The sequence below is a fragment of the Hyaena hyaena genome, unplaced genomic scaffold (assembly GCF_003009895.1).
Source record: "Hyaena hyaena isolate Hyena2069 unplaced genomic scaffold, ASM300989v1 scaffold_316, whole genome shotgun sequence".
Classification (NCBI taxonomy): Eukaryota; Metazoa; Chordata; class Mammalia; order Carnivora; family Hyaenidae; genus Hyaena; species Hyaena hyaena.
The window spans coordinates 1,912,189-1,929,657 of NW_024080946.1; the positions used below are offsets into that span (position 1 = coordinate 1,912,189).

At 65.6% G+C, this 17,469-nt stretch overlaps 1 protein-coding gene across 5 annotated transcripts in view; it reads right to left on the bottom strand.

The window, feature by feature from the left end:
• IQSEC1 (IQ motif and Sec7 domain ArfGEF 1) overlaps positions 1-17,469 on the bottom strand; it is a 102,317-nt gene that overhangs the window by 37,182 nt on the left and 47,666 nt on the right. For all 5 annotated transcript variants that reach the window (XM_039248628.1, XM_039248630.1, XM_039248626.1 and 2 more), the window contains one exon: positions 3,190-3,481. Coding sequence is in view for 1 of the 5 variants with exons in the window: in XM_039248626.1 (XP_039104557.1) it covers positions 3,190-3,481 (292 nt within the window). In the remaining 4 variants the exon portion in view is untranslated. Of the gene's footprint in view, positions 1-3,189; positions 3,482-17,469 lie in introns of those variants that run through there.

Genomic DNA, 17,469 nt, shown 5'->3' on the forward strand with positions numbered 1-17,469 from the left:
TGCCCTCAGTAGACAGATGGCGAGGCCAAGGCCCAGAGGAGCTGCTGAGCACGCGGCCGGAGGCCTCCAGACTCCAGAGCACACTCGCTCTGGCACCGCACGTCCCTCTAGGTGATGAGGGAGACACGGGGCGAGGCTGCGGGCAGGTGGCACTGCAGGTGGGACACATGAGCCCCCCGAGGCCGCGAGGCTCACGCCAGCGCTCGGTGACCAAGGTGGTTCCTGCGTGGGCGTCCGCCCCCAGGAGTCAAAGAGAATTCAAGGCCAGGACCTGGCTTCTCGGCCAAGCCAGGGCTCTTGGGGTGCTGGGCAGAGGGGGCGCCTGCTGTGGGGCCAAGGGAGGCCTCAGGTCCCCAAGAGGGAGGCGCCTGCCCGCCCGTGCCCACCATCACACCGCAGCAGGTGGCTGAGACAGATAAGGTCCCTGCCCTCGAGGAGCAAACGGCCGTCCGGGAGAACGACACACACGTGCCCGTAACTGAAACAACCAGACGCCGAGCAAATCCAGGCACCGGCCGGAGCCGGGGGGGCGGGCCGCTCAGGGCCGCTGTGGGTGCGCCGGGAGCAGACGGCTTGGAGCCTCACGCACCCCAGTGCGGGTCCTGGCCCCCTCCCGTCCCCCCGACGCCGGGGGGCCCACAGGCTGGGCAGAGCGGCTCCCTTCACAGGAGGGGAGTGTGGAGGGAGCGAGTGTGCAGGGGTGGGCGCGGGCCAGGGCGGGCCTGTTTTCCCTCCTGCCCTGCAGTTACTGAGCCGCGTCCAAGCGATGACCTCACTTCCACATCTGTGAGCAGACTGTTCCCGGGGTTGGGAGTGGGGCTCTGAACGGCGCCGACACAGGGCCCGAGGCTGAGCTCTAGGAAGCCGTCTCCTCTCTCTGGCGTCCGAGGCCTGTGTCGCGGGCCCCCCACGTCACCTTTGGGGGCGGGATCCCGAGGCTGGGGTCCCAAGGCCGGGGCCTCCAGCTGAGGCCCGGGGTTCACGTCAGGGCGCTCCCTCCCCTGCTGACTTTGCACCTCGAAAACCAAGCAGCGACCTGGTTTGCCTGAGACCAGCTCCCCAGATCTGGGGGAGGGGTCGGGGGGCAGAGGGACCCGGGGGAGGCAGGATGGGCTCTGTCTGTGTCACCGAAGCCCCTCTCCGTCCATCCTTCCTGACCCCCCCTGGGGACGCGCGCACCCCCGAGGCTCACCCCGCTGATCCCTCTGTCTGGGCCAGAGCTGACACAAGCCCCGTCGGAAAGTTCCGTGGGTGCCGGGGAGGGTCCAGGCGTACGTGCTCCTGCTGCCGTCACCCTCGCCCGGTACTCACGTGGCATGCGGTCTGCAGAGGGGCTCCTCCCCCCACTCCTCGGAGGACCGAGGCCCCGGGGCTCTCCCCGCGAGCCCAGGACCCTTCGCAGCCGTCGGGAGGGATGGGGACGGAGGGGAGACGCCCTTCCGCACAGCACAGCCACCTCCTGATGACGCGGGACTCCTGGTCTCACTGATAGGAAGCCACCGGAAGGTACAGCGGCCCTGAGCCAGCGGGCTCCCTTCGCTAAGCGGGGCTCTGCGTGCCCCGACTCTTAATCCCTGGGGAGCTGGGCCCCACTCGTACCTGGCGGCTCCCATGTAATCTGTCCCCACCCCCCCGCTCTCGCTGGGACTGCCAGGAAGTCAGCGGCTCAGCGGCCGCCGCACCTTTTCACCGCCTCGTCCTTGCCGCTCTTTCTACCACTGCTGTTCTGCCTCAGGGCCTTTGCACCGGCGGTTACCGCTCCCTGGAAGGCCCCTTCCTCAGACACTGCATTCTGATGCCAGCTTGGGGAGGCCTTTTATCCAACACTGTCCCAACCACAGTCACTCCACCTCGTCCCCTATGTCATAGTCTCTGGAGTTTGTATCCCATTCCGGAAGTAAACTGTCGGTGTGGCTGACTTGTCTGTGGGCCCATCTCCGGGAGCACGGTGTCAGCTCCAGAGCCGGGGCCTCAGCCTGCCCATCGGTGACCCCCAGCACCCGGCACCGCGTCTGGCACACGATGGGCTTCTGGTTAATATGCAGGGGATGCAAATGAGCAGCTGTGGCCACGTAAGGCCGGTGACGTGACCACAGGCCTCTCTCGGGCCTTAGACGCCCCGACTCCTGTTTCCCTGCTGCTGCTGGGGGTCCTCCCCTGTGGCGGTTTCCGATCCGCTTCGGGGCACGTGCCCCGGGAGGGGGGCCACTTGCTCTCAGGCCCCCCCCAGCTCACAGGCGGAGGGCGGACGGGAACGAGGGCTCTGCGAAGTCGCGGTGGCACCGAGAACGCACAGGAGCCGGCAGGGACTCTGTTTGGGGGTGGGGGGCGGCACGACCCGCCCCGGGCAGTACCCGCACCGCTCCTCCGAGCCGGGTGCCCCCCCGGGCCCGGACCTCTGCTCCGGAAAAGACAGCGGGGAAGGCTAGGAAGCAACCAGAGGGCGGCCCGGCGGGGGCGGGGGCGCCCTGGGCTCCCGAGGAGGTAGGCTGGGCCTTGCTCGTGTGCACGCTGCCCGCCACGGCCTCCGCGCTCCCAGAGCCTGAAGCGTGCCGTCCATTTCACACAAGACTTCCAGTTAAAGTACCTACTACGTGCCCGCACTCTGGAAGGGAGAGCTCGGCCGCCGGCCCCCGCCCACCACCTGGCGGCGACAGGCCTCTCCCCTCGGCCCCAGGAGGCCGTCTTCAGTTCTCCCCGGAGCCCGGCCGAGTGGGCAGGCCGTGCACGCCCACCCCCCGGGGGTCCGGGCCAGGGCCCCCGCGGGAGGAACGGGGCCCTCAGCGAGGTCGTGCCCCACGAGCGCACGGACTGTAAACCAGAGGGACATCATAAGCAGGCTCGCCCACTGGCTGTGCCGGGCCTTGCTGTGCTTTCCAGAGCGCGTGCTATTTACGGTGTAAGCTGACCCCCCCCCCCCCCCCCCCCCCCCGGGCTCCTCCCGGGACCGCACAGGGTCCAGGCCTCTCCTGGGACCTCAGGCACTCAGCGTCCGGCCGCCCGACCTGTGCGCGCGACGCTGCGGGCTGCGGGGACGGGGGGGCGAAGTCCTGACACCCCAGCGCCCTCGCTCCCAGAGCCTCCGCGGTCGGGAGGCGCCAGAAGGGGGCCCGGGCCGGCACGGAGGCCACGCTCGGAGCGCGCGCGACCCGACCTCGCTCCCGCTGCCCCGGCCCCCCCGCCGCCTACCTGCTTGTCCTGCAAGTCCGAGGAGAGCTCATAGCTCTCAGACAGCGACCGCGAGCGCTTGATGGCCTCCTCCTCGGCCTGCTTGCGCAGGATGGAGGCCGAGTGCTGCAGCTTGGGCCTCCGCGAGCGCTGCTGCCCCGGGGGGCCCGAGTAAAGCCCATAGGCTCCCGCCGACGTGTGCTCGTAGCGGTCCGGGCTCAGGCTGGACGCAGGCGCCAGGGGCCCCGGGTGGCAGGCCGACGCGCTGTCCAGGGACGTGCCGGTCTCGCTGCTGGCGGCCTCGCCCTCCACGCTGCAGGGACAGAGAGAGGGCGTCCTGTGAGTGGGGGCCCCGGCCAAGAGGCAGCCCCCCGTGTCCCCCGCGACACCACTCAGCGTCCCGCACACCTTGCTCACGGTCCGTCTCCCACATGAGCTCGCTGGCTCCTGAGGACAGAGGCCGACCCACTACGTGCCCCGATGAGCCCAGGGCGCGGCACGTAGTAGGTGGTCACCGAACATGTACTGACCCGCTAAACGATTCCGGTCACCTTCTCTCCAATCCTACCATGTCGATTAGGTCAACAGCTGAGTTTTGTACCTCTGGTTCTTACTTTTTTAAAAATAAAAATTAACAAAAGTGACTCTTCTCTCCACACCTACTTGGGCGCCAGGCACCGTAGCGTTCGTCTGGGGCTGAATCGTGTCCCCGCCCAGAACTGTGTCCTGAAGGCCCAAGCCCAGCGCTTCGGAACGTGCGTGAGGAGACGCACCTTCAGGAGGGGGGTAAGTTACAGTGAGGTCTCGGGTCCTGACCCAACACGACCGCGTCCTTCTGAGAAGAGATTAGGGGCCAGACACGCACAGAGGGACGGCCACGCGAGGACCCAGGGAGAAGGCGGCCCCCGAGGAGAGGGGCCTCCGTGACACCGGCACACGGGGCGTCCGGCCTCCCTCCGGCACAGCGAGGAGACAAACGCTGCCATTTACGTAGAAATCCCAGTCTGTGCTGTGTGTACGGCAGGCTTGGAAACGAATGCCGTGTTGTGCCTCCGTTTTCTCTAAATCTTAAAACCCGTCTGCAAAGAATTATGAACTCCCCCTTTCCAGGTGGGGAAACTGAGGCCCACAGAAGTACACACAGTTGCACACGTAGTGAGTGGGTGAGTCAGGCGGGGGGGGGGGCTGGCGCCCAAGGGGGATCTCTGGATCCGAGACGGGGCGCACCCTCCACCTCACTGCCCTCACGCCAGGACGCGATGCATCCCCCTCAGCATTCCACACGCCCGGCTGTGGGGACAGACAGCAGTGGCTCATCCCACGTTCGTGAGCTCAGAAAACGACTTCGGTCCCTCCTACAGACGGCTTTAGAGCGTAGGCAAGGAGACAAGGGCGCTTCTGGCACGGCTTCCGGCAGCCTTTCTGGTCAAGCCTGGCCACCTCCCCGCCCCTGCAGGATGGCGTCTCTGATCCCCGGGGCCAGGGCAGGGGCCTCTCTGGAAGGGGCCCAGCAGAGAGAAGGGGACACAGCGCCCCCCTCAGGCTGCAGGCCTTCCTCAGGGGTCCCCATCTTCAGACCAATGGGAGGGGCCCCCCACGTGACATCCTGGGGCCAAATGGTTCCCCCCCCCCCCCCCGCCGGCTCCGCTGCCTCTGTCCCCAGGTCACAGGCCCTGCCCGGACAGAAGGTGCCGGCTGACGCTCTCCTGGGGGAGACGACTCAGAGCAGGGGCAGAGGCGCGGCCTGCCCTCCGCCTCCCCTTCTGCCCCGAGCCAGGGACGGGCTGCAAATCCCTGCGCTTGGCCTTCCAACCTGCAGTTCAAGAACAGCACAAGGCTTCCGCCCCACCCACCGGCTCGGCCGGGACACGCGTGGGTGTCCTTCCTCGGGGAAGAGCCCTGGGGCTCTGCTGTGATTTGGCCGTGAATCGGGGGGGGCTCCCTCACCTCAAGGCCCCCCCCCCATCCACTATCAGCGTGGGCGGACTGGGCCCTTTTAAGGTGCCGGAGGACCGGGACCCTTGAAGAGGCTCCTGACTTCAGTCACCCAACGGCTGTTTCCTTTGGAGCCCGGCTGGGGGCACTGGGTGGGGGGAAGCAAGGGGGCGTCGGAACTTAACCCCCCCAATCTTGTGGCGCAGCTTTGAAGGCCGCCTCACAATAACTCTCAGTGCCGCGAGCGGGAGCCACACGCAGGAGAGGAGTCCCCGGGACGCGCCCACGGACGGACGACCCAAAGCTCCAGCCTCTGCTCTGGCCCCGCGCCCCCAGCCTCGCCTCCCGTGCAGCCTCGGAGCCGCGCACGAGGACGTATTTCTACACATCCCCCCCCCCCCCCCCCCCCCCCCACAGGAAACGCTTGGGTCGGGGCAGAGGCTGACAGCAAACAAATCCCATCCTGAAGACACGCGGCCGGGGCTCCGCGCCTAAGGTTTCAAACAGTCTCACAAGCCCGAGTTTAGGGAGACGCAGGGGGACTGAGGGGCGGTCTCTGCGCAGGCCCCAGAGCAGGAAGCCCTCCCGTGCCTTCCGGTGGCTCTGGCCTGGCCGCCTCGATGGCGGGGTCACGGGCGGGACATGAGCGGGGTGCTGACTTGACAGGAAGCAGCACTTTCTGGGATTCCTGGCTCCCGACTGTCCCAAGGCAGCAGGTTACAGGACAGGCTCAGGACACAGGCGCGAGCCTCCCTCACAGCCAAGGGCAGGCGTCTGGCGGTCACTCGCAGCCCTTCCCTCCACCAGGATGGCAGCCGCGGCCTCCTCTCCCCTGCGGGCCGACCTTCCTCGCACACCCGGGCTCTGCTCGCTTCTCCGCAGGTGGTCCTGGGTCATCACAAGGGCAGTGCCCCCCACCCACCTTCTCCCGGGGCTGTGCCAGCGCCTCTGACGGAGCAGAAGGCCCAGGGCCTCCCTCGCCCCCATTACACGCAGAAGGCCTGGCCTCAGCGGCTCCCGTCCTAGCTCCTCCCCCTCCTGACTCACACACTTCCGTCCTGTCTGCTCAAGGGGTCAGGCGCCCTCCTGCCTCAGGGCCTTTGCACTGGCTGTTCTCTGCCTGGAACACTGTTCCCCAGATCTCTGTTATCCCCGGATTTAAAGTTCACAGCTCCCTCCCCACAGACTACCGGTCCCTTTCTTGGCTTTCGTTTTCTTCTTTGATGACCGTCTTTGCTTCGAAACATTGTGTATGATGTATTTATCTAGTTTTTCGGTTTGTAGCGGGTCTCCCGCATCAGCACGTGAGCTCTGCGAGCGTGGGGTAACTCGTGCGCTTCGCCTGCTGGAGCTCCGCAAGTGCCAGCGCACGTGCCCAGCTAACAGCGCTCAGTAGATGCCAGAGCAGAGAAGGTGCCTGCCCCGCGCCTGCTGGGTGCCGGGTCCTGGGGCGCAGTTTCCGTCGTCATTGCTGCCGACACCCCATGTGCCCGTGCTCTCTCTCCGTCGTCACCTGTGACACGAGCCAGGGTCCTGGGTGCCATCGCTTCAGGCCCTCCCCCACAACCAGCCCCACCCCCATCCCATCCAACCTGTCCCAAGCCCTGTCGAATCTACCTGGATGGCATCCCCTCGGCTGTGCCATGTGGAAACGCCTTCCCGGCACCAAAACCTAAACCACCCCACGCCGTCCTGGTAAGGAAAGAAGCGGCCAGGCCGCCCTACCCAAGGGGCAGCGCCCCACACCCCCCTGTCCTCCGACACGTGAGCGAGCCGCACACAGAAGTACGTATGTAGCGTGAGCCGAGCCAGGGGACGATCAGAAGCCACACACTATTCGACACGAAAAGAGACTCTCTTCTTAATGGAGCCAAACAGCTGGTGAGCAGAGAGTTAACTCTCTTCTCAAGTGAAAATGCCCTGTGGTGACGAATTTGGGCAAGAGTTGAAGTCGGTGTACGTTTCTCAGAGTCCTGGATGGAAGCAGTTGTTGAACTCCACTCGACCACCCTCTGGTGGGAACCGCAAAGGTCCTTCATGTACCGCAACAGCCTGAAACTCACGGGCGACTCGGTCCGGGTTGGTGCTCAGCTCTGCCCCCAGTTCCTTCCTGGGCAGGCAGGGGGGTGTCCAATGTGAAGGGAACCGTCATCCCCTCCCTCCCTCCCCACAGCTGATGGCCCCGGGGATGGAGACTTTTGCTTTTTTTTTTTTTAATTTTTTAAATTTATTTCTAGGAGAGAGAGAGAGAGAGACAGCGTGAGCAGGGGAGGGTCAGAGAGAGAGGGAGTCACAGACTCTGAAACAGGCTCCAGGCTCTGAGCCGGCAGTCAGCACAGAGCCCGACGCGGGGCTCGAACCCACGAACCGCGAGATCATGACCCAAGCGAAAGTCAGACGCTTAACTGACTAAGCCACCCAGGCGCCCGAGACCTTTGCTTTATGTGACGTCCACGCTGGACACGGCAGGGACCTGGGGGTCAGGGACATGTCAGGGCCGCCCCCCCCCCCCGCCCCGCTGCCCCAGCCTCCTCCTCCCTCCCCGGCTTCCCGCACCAGCGGCCCGCCCTGCACACCACCCTGCACACGGTGCTTTCCCACCAGAGCTCAACATCTCACCACCAGCTCAGCTCCCCCTGCAACCTGCGCCCGCCAGCCGGGCCTCAACCGCACGAGGGCATTCGTGACCCCCCAAGACACCTGGGTCCCACGCACATCAAGGAGTGGGGCAGGCCCCTGTTCAAGTGCCTGACAGTCCCTGACAGTTTAGAGTTTCTGGAACATTCTACGACAGGTAGGTGGCTGCGCCCAGCACTCTCAGAAGATGCTCCCGGTCTCGTAATCCATCTCCTAGATTCGCGCTAAGGAAACGAGCGAATCCGCGACGCGGTGAACGCAAGCGTGTCTCTGCAGGGTTGTTTCCAATTATAACCGTTTGAAACGATCCGAACGCCCGTCAACAAGGGGCCGATTTAAGTCACTCATACATCCCTGTAACGGAAACAACGGCAGGCCCGGGGCACGTTCTGGTTTGACGGCTGAAAAGCCGAGACTTTTCTGGCCGACCGTAAGTTTAACACGAGCGGGGCAGGGGCACGGCCGCGAAGCCAGTCGCTAACGCGAATGTAAAGCCAGAAGCACGGCCTGGCCGTCCGCGACGGGTCAGGTCGCAGCGGGGCCGTGTCTGGGCACAAGCCGGGCGCCGCGTGCCCCGCCTTCTGGCTCGCCCGTGGCAGGCGTTGCTGAGCGCAGATGCCCTCCCGCAGACCTTCCCGCACGGCGTCCACGACTGACCCCAGCCGCGTGGCGCGGACTCCATTTGCCACCCCCCAATTACAGAGTAAAACCCCAGGTCTGAGAAGCCACTGCTCACCAAGAGCTGGCACTGGCTGGCGGAAGAAAAGCGGCCCGAGGGGAGAGAGCACGCCTATCAGTGAGCCTCCGTCAGGCCGACCGGCGGAGGACGGGGCAGATTTCTGCGGGAAGAACTATGGCCGAGGTTGCCCCTCCAGAGAAAGTCTGTGCTCGTGCGGTTAGGAATGCTTATGGGGTGATGAGCTCTCTGTCACGGGAGGTATGCAAGCTGCAGGTCAGATGCTGTCGGAGATCTAGCAAAGGGACTCCGATGCTGGCTGGAAGCCGCTATGGACTGTCTGAATGTGCGCCCCCACCGCCCTTCACCTGCAGCCCTCTGCCTCCGAGGGGCCGCGCTCTGGTCCAGCTCAAATCCCACTTCCTGCACGAGGGCCCCCCCAGCCAGGGAGACCCCCGTTCCCAAACTCTGTCACGGGGTAGATTACCCGGAGAAAGAGAGAAAGTGAGGGTGCACCCACCCCACGGGGAGTCCCGTTCCATGAGGGCTGGGTCCCTGGGAGCCCCGGCCCCTGGCAAAGACGGGGACCGGAGCCGGGCTCCTTCCCGAAAGCCCCATGTGTGCACACGGCGCTCCGGAGGGGGCCGGCCCGGCACAGCCATGCAGGTGATACGCAGCTGCACACGGGTGTGTCCCCGGCCCTCTCCTGCCGGCCTAGGGGCTCGGAGCCCCGCATCCCCACACGGTGACCCCAGCCTCCTCCTCCCCTTCTCCAGCTTCCCGCGCACGCCTTCCCCCGCCCGAGGCCGGGGCCTGTGCCATTTACGTGGGGAGCGGCTGGTTCGCTCCAGAGCAGCGTCTGGAGTTTCCGGCGGCCCTAGGAGGATGGTGAGAAGCGCGTAAGAACCGAAAACACATTTTGGAAAGGGTAGCACCCCCGTGCCTTTCTGCCAAGCGAGGGGGCTGGAGGCCTCCCTGCTGCAGCCTCCGAGCCTGATTTCTGGCTTAATTCTGGTTCCACCGCTTACGGGCTGAGTGACCGCGGGCAAGAATAGTTCCGGGCCTCAGTTTCCTTCCCTGTGAAATGGGGGCAGAGTCCTGACTTCACACGACTGCTGTGAGGCCTGACGCAGTCAACACAGATGAAGTCCTTTAAGAGACTGCTCGGCTCATAAGAGGCACTTCCTAAACGCTGTCTCTGATTAGTCTTTGACTGATAGGGCCCAGGCTACACATCCCGGCAGCTGGGCGGGGGGTGCGGGCGGGGGGCAGACAGGCCCAGCGTGGGAGCCAGGGGACCGCCTCTGTGCAGGGCCTCTCTCTGCGCAGACAGCGGCCTCCCGCCATGGGCTGATGAGGCCCGAGGGAGGGCGGGACAGTCCCAGAAGGGGACCCGGGGCCCACGGCCCAGACGGCACGTCCTGACTCTCGCTGGGGAGTGAGTCGGGGCCGGGGGGGGCCCTCAGCCACTCGGGCCACGGATGCCTCTGATTACGGCCTGTGAAGTCAAATGATTTTTCTCAAGAAAAATGTTAGTCAGAGGAGGCTCTGGGCAGAAGCAAGGGTGCACGGGTGACGGGGGGCTGGCTTCGCCCCAACGTACGGACGCAAGAGAACGACAGCTCACGTCCATGTAGCTGGCAGCGCCCTAAGCGGTGATGTACACCCTACAGGCACAGAGAGGAGGTTACGCTCAACCCCAAGGTCAGACATACAAGTGGGTGAGCTCGGAGCCCAGGCCGTCTGCTCGAGTCTGCACACCTGCCCACGGCGCTTACACGGCTTCTCAACCACACGCGCGGGGTCGGGCCACGCAGCAGCGTGTCTCCTCCGCAACACCCGCCGGACACGGGCGTCGTGTTGAGTGTTTCAGCCACACGGCCGGCAGCCTGCCCACCGCCGCTGGGAGCCGTGCCTTCCGCAGACGGGCTCGGTGGGGTTGAGTCACCGGCCAAAGTACCCGTGTAGGGAAGAGCAGGGCTGGGCTCGACCCAGGCGGGGGTCTCAGCCACCCGGCCGTCCAGGGGAGGAGCATGCAACGGACGTGCTGTGGGGCAGGGCTGGGGTCCAGGGCCTGGGGGCGTGGGGTTGTGCGGGGTCACGGAGATAAGCAAGCCCGGGCTGCGTGTGGCCGGCTAGGGTCCCATCACATGGCACGGCCACCCTCTTCAGAGCCGGCTTGGCCCACGGCACAGGAAGCGGCGCTCTGAAAGCCTGCCTGCGGTTAAGCGTCCACGCCAGGAGCCTCAGCCCAGACTGCTGGCAGCCCGCACAGGCCAGGGCAAGACAGCCTCCTGAGGTACATATGCCCCTCACGCCTCCCCAGCGCTCTGCTTTCAGGGTTTCTGATTTCCAGAAAGGGAGTCTAGGCCAGGGCAGGGACAACTAATTCCCGCCCCTCATATCCTCTGTCGTGGGGCTCCTACGGCCCTGTGCTGCCCAGGCCATATTAACGGAGATTTATCACCCAGGCCAGGGGAGGGGATGGTTTCGTTCTGCTCCAGGCCCCGGGGGAAGGGTGCAGACAAGCTAGGGCAGGGTCTGGGGAGGAGGAGAGGGTGGGAAGGAAGAGGTGGCCGTGTCCTCTGAGAGAGAACAGGGAGGGCTCAGCTGCAGGAAGGCAGCCTTGGCACCACCCACAAGGCCCAGATGGGGGCAGGGCCACCCTGGGGGCACCGGAAGTAGGTGAAGGCAGCCTGGGGGCAGGGGCAGGGCGAACGGGACCCAGAAGGAAAGGTCCTCACCGCCTGCAGCGACCTGAGGACGGTCCAGGGGGGGCCCTCGCGCGGGCAGACACGCTGAGCCCTGTGCTCGGAGCCTCCGGACTCTGCCAAAGCCCGGCACGGACGGGCCGGGGAGGCGGCGCCCTCGCAGGAACTGAAGACTCGGGGGGTGAGGCCACGTGAGGCACACGCTCAACACGACTTCTGGCTGCTTAGCCAGGAGCAGGGGGTGATGAGCCGTCTGGACAACCCAGGAGGCACCCCGAAAGGGCCTGCCGGGGTCAGGGGAGTTGGGGGGGGCGCCCGCTTTAACTAGTTCCCCAATGCGCGTCAGTGAGGGTGCTCAGGAGTCACAAAGGCACCAAATGAACCCGACGTCTAACTGCCCACACCCCCCGCTTAGTCTAGACGGCACTGCTGCCCCCCACATGCAGAGGCCGGGACCCTATTAACATACAACTCACCAGGTCCCTCCCCGCTCCCACCTCGCTGGCTCAGAGAGGCCAAGCCTCAGGGTGACCCAGAAGACTGCAAGACCGGAACATTCTTCCTGCTACCCCTCCCCAGCCCCACTGTCTTCCTGTTACTCTACACTCCTGGCACACTCCTACCTCAGGACCTTTGTACGTGCCGTTCCCTTTGCTGGTGTCTTTTCTCAGGGGTCTTCCTGGTCCGCTCCCTCATCGCCTTCAGCTCACCTCATTTAGAAGCCACACCCCCCCCCCCCCCGCCCTCCCTTATCCCTCCCTGCTCCATTTCCTTCCATAGCACTTAAACAGCACCATCACAGCGCGATATATACGTGGGGGTGTGGCTGTGGGTGCCAGGGCCCGAGAGCTGGGGCTTCCCCGCCGGGATGGGGAACCGGATTCTGCTGAATCACAGCTCTGTCACTCTGTGTCTTCATCCAGTGAACATGTCCCGAAGGCCAACTAGGTGACAGACCCCGCCAGGCACTGTGAGTGTTCCTTGCGGGCACACGGGGGGGGATGCGGTTAAGTCGTAAGCACAGCCTGTGTTAGGAACGGGAATGGAGGGCGCGTCAGGCCCCGCGGGACGGTGAGCAGAGCCCGCGCCCTGGCGCCAGGGGTGGGAAGTCTTCCCAGGAGGCACGTGCCATCAGCCAGGGCCGCGGGGGAGGCCGTGTGGCAGTGAGGGGTGAAGGCTGAGCGGACAGAGGCGGGCGTCCACGGTGTGCACAAGGCAAGGGGCGGCATATACGGAGGGCAGGGCCCCGCGAGGCTTGTTACGGAGTCCGGACTTGACCGCGGGACCAGGGCAGGGTGAGTGAGCGCAGATGGAGGGGAGGAGGCGGCCGTGCCTGGGGCCCGCGTGGCCCGTGCTGGGGGCAGACAGGAGTCCCCAGGTCCCGGAGTCTAAGCCGGTGAGGCCAGAGGCACCGAGAGGTTGAGGCGGCAGAGAGCAGGGATGTGGCGAGCCGAGGCCGGTGCAGTGCAGGGGTGAAGGGAGGAGCTGGTGCAGAAGCTTGGAGGAGGGTGGTGAGGAGACGGGGCGGGGGGGGCAGCTGAAGGGGCCTGGGGGCTGCAAGGAGACTGGCTGGAAAGCTGGGACAGACCTGGGCACAGGAGGGGGGTGGGAAGGCCCAGGAGGAAAGGGCACTGGGCACGGGCTGGGGTCCCTGAGGGGGTGCAGCCAGCGAGGGCCCTTCCTCAGGGGGTCTCCTTGCTCCCTGAGGGGCAGGGAGGGGGCCAATGGGCCGCTGAGGGGGCCTGACCCCTCCCACCCGCAGGCTGGGGCTAAGGCAGGGCCGTTTCAGGAGCCCAAGGTGTCGGCTCCACGCCTGTGCCCAGTGCACGCAGCGGCCCCCGGACCCGCCCCTGCCCCCCGCTCTCCACCCTCACGTCTCCTGCTTCTGGGACCCACAGACCTCAGGCGGCCCTGAGCCCACGGCAGCTGCTCCCAGGGCGACCGGGCCAGGCGTGCCCAGCTGCCTCCCTGCTGAGCGCCCCCCGTCTCGGGGGAGAGGCCCCCGCGGAGCCCCCGCCTGCTGCCTGCCTGCCCGGAGGCCGGCCCTGCCGAGGCCGAGACACGGTCTGGCCCAGACGGAGCTCCCGGGCTGCGCATCGCCTCTAATTACGGGGCACCGAGACCCCGAGGCGTAGCTTGTGTGCCTGTAAAAATACACCACTCTGAACAATGCCACCTTCTCAAAGCAGGAGCTTCGCTCGCCGAACCCACACCCAGCTTCGCCCTGCTGGTCAGCAGCTCCCGGCGGGACGCGCGGCGCGGCCTCCGCGGGCCACCACGCACGGCAGGAGGGGGGGCCGGCCTGCGGGACGCCCGGCTGGCGGGGGCACGGCGGGGGCACCGACCCTGCTCCTCGCCCCCGGGTCCCGAGCGCCCTAACGCGGTGGCAACGTGAGTGGCAGGGAGACTCTCCAGCCCCGGCTTCCCTGAGCCTCGATTTCCCACCTGCTTGGGGCGGGGGGAGGGGGAGCCACCACTTAGAGGCGACGCGGCGCAGTCCGCTGAAGCGTGCCCTGCAGACACGATGCCCTGCCTAATTAGAGGGAATTATCCGGGAGGGGTCGCGGCAGTGCCCTTCCTCCGTCGGGGCTTCGCTGCCGTCAGCGCACAGCCGCAGGGGAGGAAAAAGTCCGCTGTCCCGCGAGGCCGGTGCAGGCAGCCAGCCCTCGCCCTGCCCTGACAGACGTTTTCCAAGGTCACCCTTCCGGGCTCCCGTCTCCCCGGCCCAGGCCTCGCTCCTGAACAGAAGGAGCATCTGAGGGCCGGTCTGCCGGAGACGGGCTAGGCTGCCCTGTCCTCTGCTTGTGAGTCACCCCCGTGAGAATCGCCCGGGGGCCCCGGATGGGCCGCAAAGACAGGGATTCAGGGTCCTGGGGACGGGGCGGGGGGGGGGGGGGGGGCAGACAGCTCTCGGGGCCTGTGGTCCCTCGAATGTTTATGACTCTGGGGGCTCCCCTCGGGAGGAGGGTGGTGGCCGTGCAAGAACCCCGAGCTCAGGGCAAGGCCGGGGGGGCCCCTCGGGGTGCGTGGTCCCAGGGAGCTCACTCCTCGCCCTGGCAGCAGGGAAGGAAAAGGGCTTCCAGATCTACAGGGGCCACGTCCACGTCCACGGTCACGTCGAGCTCTTGGATCTCCTCCTAGCACATCTCCCTGTCTTTTCTCCATTCATTCGATCTCTAAGTCAGGCTCTTGCTGGGAGGAAGTTGGCTCTGGGCGGGCGGGGGTGTGGCTCCTGGGTCTGGATCAGGCATCCCCAGTGCCGAGAACACGGCTTAGCACGGCAGGTGCTCAGTCAGTATTTGTCGGAGGGATGGACGGACACGTGGACGGACGGACGGACGGCTACTGGTGACTAAGGAGCCCACACGAACCTGGGAAGTAGCGTCACTCATCTGTCCACTCAGCAAATACGGAGGGCCCTGTGCCAGGTGCGCCTCCCACAGCCGCACCTCGGTTCACCTTCTCCCCTGCACCGAGAGCCACGGGACCACACCTCTCTCTTCTTCCAAGACCCCTGGGCCGCGTCCCCTTACCCCACTGCCCCCTGGCTCTTCGCCTGGGCCCCCTGGTTCGGTCCCCGCAAGCCCGGGGCGGGGCTCACTCCTCTTGTTTGCAAGCCGGGGCACCGAGGCCTGGAGGGTCCCTGACAGCGCGCGGCCGGGCTGGGGCTCGCTCCCTCGCCCTGCAGCTGGGCCTCAGAAATCGTAAGCTGCAGAAGGTTCCTCCGAGATACAGACAAGTGGTCCGCACCCAGAACTCTGCCCCCCAGGGCCCGAGTCACAGGGGAACCGGGGCCTCACGCGGCCCCACCCCTTGGGGACCCCTGGCTCGGCTCCCCCGGGCCTACCTCTGCCCCGTGCCCATCTCCCCCAGTCCTGGGAAGCTGTGGGGCCAGGCCGGCAGCAGCAGGGCCTCAGACAGGAAGCGGGAACCGAGTCTCACTTGACAGGTTGGCAAACGTGCGCTCTTACTTAGGCTGAAAGCCAGCTGGCCGAGGGCAGCCTTGGGGCTCTGGCCGAGGGCAGGGGCTGGGGCCGACGCAGACACCCTGCGGTCAAGTCCAGCCAGGGCCTCTGCTCGCTGAGGGGCCGGAGCTGGTGGCACCACCGTTCTTCCCAGAGCGGTTCTCGACCTGCCTGGGATCTCACCCTCCATCCTGGGGTCCGGAGCTCTGGGCCCGGGACAGGCCCAGCCCAGGCTGTGAAAAAGCCCTTTATGCTCCCCAGTGCTGTGTGGGCCAGGCCAAGGCAGGGGTGAGGCCCATCCGGGACCCTGAGCCTTGCCCCCGGGGAAGCTGGGTGGGGGCCTGACGCCCCGCCCCGTATCGATGCTGCAGACCTCACAGAGCTGTCTGAAAGACAGAGGCCCCCCCACCCCCAACGACGGGCTCACGAGGTCTAAACAGCCCTGGGCCTGAAGAGCATTTAAAAAAGAAACAAACAAAATACCCTCCAAAGCTATAGTAAATCACCAACACTTAACATCTAGAAGTTTTTTGTTTTTTTATAAATGAAAATCCAGGCTGCTGACTCTTCTTGGGGGGAGGAGGCGGTGAGCATCTGGCCGTACGTGGCCCTCAGTCCTGCTTGATGACAGAGCTGGGGCAGCCGCCACACCCTGATGTACATGCCCGTCCTCGGCCCCAGTCCTCACCGCTCCCTACTGCCCGCCACACGTGGCCTGCCCCCCCTTCGTCACCTTCCCGCCTTCTGCGACGCTCACACAGGACCTGTCTCAAAGAGCAGCGGCCCGATCCGCGGGCCTGGGCTCAGCGCCGCCCAGGGGACCTGGCTTAGAACAGCAAGTCCCGGGGGGCAGGATTCAAGCCTTCCCACGGTGCGCATGGCTGGCGGGACGTCGGGCGTTTGGCTCTGCCGCCTCCGCTACTTAACTTTCACAAGACCTTCCCAAAGCCATGCCGCCCGGCTGGTCCTGATGCAAAGCCTCGTGGTCATCACAGCCCCCCCTCAATTTCCCAGGCGCCTCCTTCCTCAGTTCCGTGCGGTCAGGATGTCACTGGAAAAGCCCTGATAGCTGGTGTTTATTCTCAAACCAGACTCTCGGGGGTCTCCTGGGGCTGGAAGCCCCCTCGGCCTGTGTCTGTGTTTGGAGCAGGGTCCCCGTGGCTCCAGAAGCACCCACAGAGTGTGGGGAAGCGCTGGGCGGAGATCAGGCCATGCTGACACCAGGCTTCCCGCTCGCGGGCTGAGGGACCTGGGGCAAGGTACCTCGCCTCTCTGGGCTCTGGCTGCCTCTTCTCTGCAGTGGGGGTCACTCCTGCCCTTCCCGCACAACAGAAATGTGGGAGTCGGGCAGGGGCACACTGCGCCAACTACTACGCCCCCCCAGGCGTGTGGGGCTGTCTCGCTGTGCCCCGCCCACCGCTGGTCAGAGAAGGAGGGCTCAGGAGTCTGCTGGGATGGTCAAGGCCAAAGAGAAGGATTCAGGGTAAGTGTTCTCCAGCCCAACGCCAAACTAGGCACTTCCTGTTTGGGAACCAAAAGTGTCTCCTGTGGATCCGCACAGAGCTTTGTACTTTCCGAAGCCCCTCTCCCGGCCTCCTGCCCACCGCTTACCTGGCCTCGAGCAGCAAAGTTTGCAAAACAGCTTCCCTGACCATGATCTCATCTGTGTACGGCATCGCCCTCGCCCCCTTCCACACGTACATGTGTGTGTACACACACACACAGCTACTTCCCGTGGCCACTCTCCGCCAGACCCCCCCCAGCTAAGCCAGTGTACTCCTTCTTGCTGCTGACTTGGTGACTGCGTAATGACGACCACAGCTTCCAACCCCCGGGGCTCACTCAGAAAGATTTTTCAGAATACACACACACACACACACACACACACACACACACACACACACACACACAGCCAAAAATCTTCCGGGCTGAGCCAAATTAAATACAGAGGCCTCTAGTTATTTCCATACGCGCAAAATGGACTCAAATAAAGCGGCTCTCTGTGGCGGGCTCCAGCAGACAGGGCTGGGCCGGGCCCAGGGGCGCCCGGGAGTGCGGGGCGGGGGGCACAGGCTGGGGAGGCTGGCTCCGGGACAGAGTGCGGGCAGAGAGGAGGAAGATGCCCGCCGTGCGGGCCTCGCCGCCTCCGGCCCACCCTGCTGGCCGGGACCAGGCGCACGCGCGGTGTCCCACCCAACGGGCACCCACACGAAGCTGGTCTCCACCCTCCTCCACAGCCTGAAAGCACTTTCTAAAATGCAAATCGCTCAAGTCTTCTCGTGCAATACATCTTTGTCTTGGTCCAAACATCTCGGAGGGGTACCTCCCCTCCCCTCCCCTCCCCTCCCACAGGCTCCCAGCCTGCTGCCCCACCCCC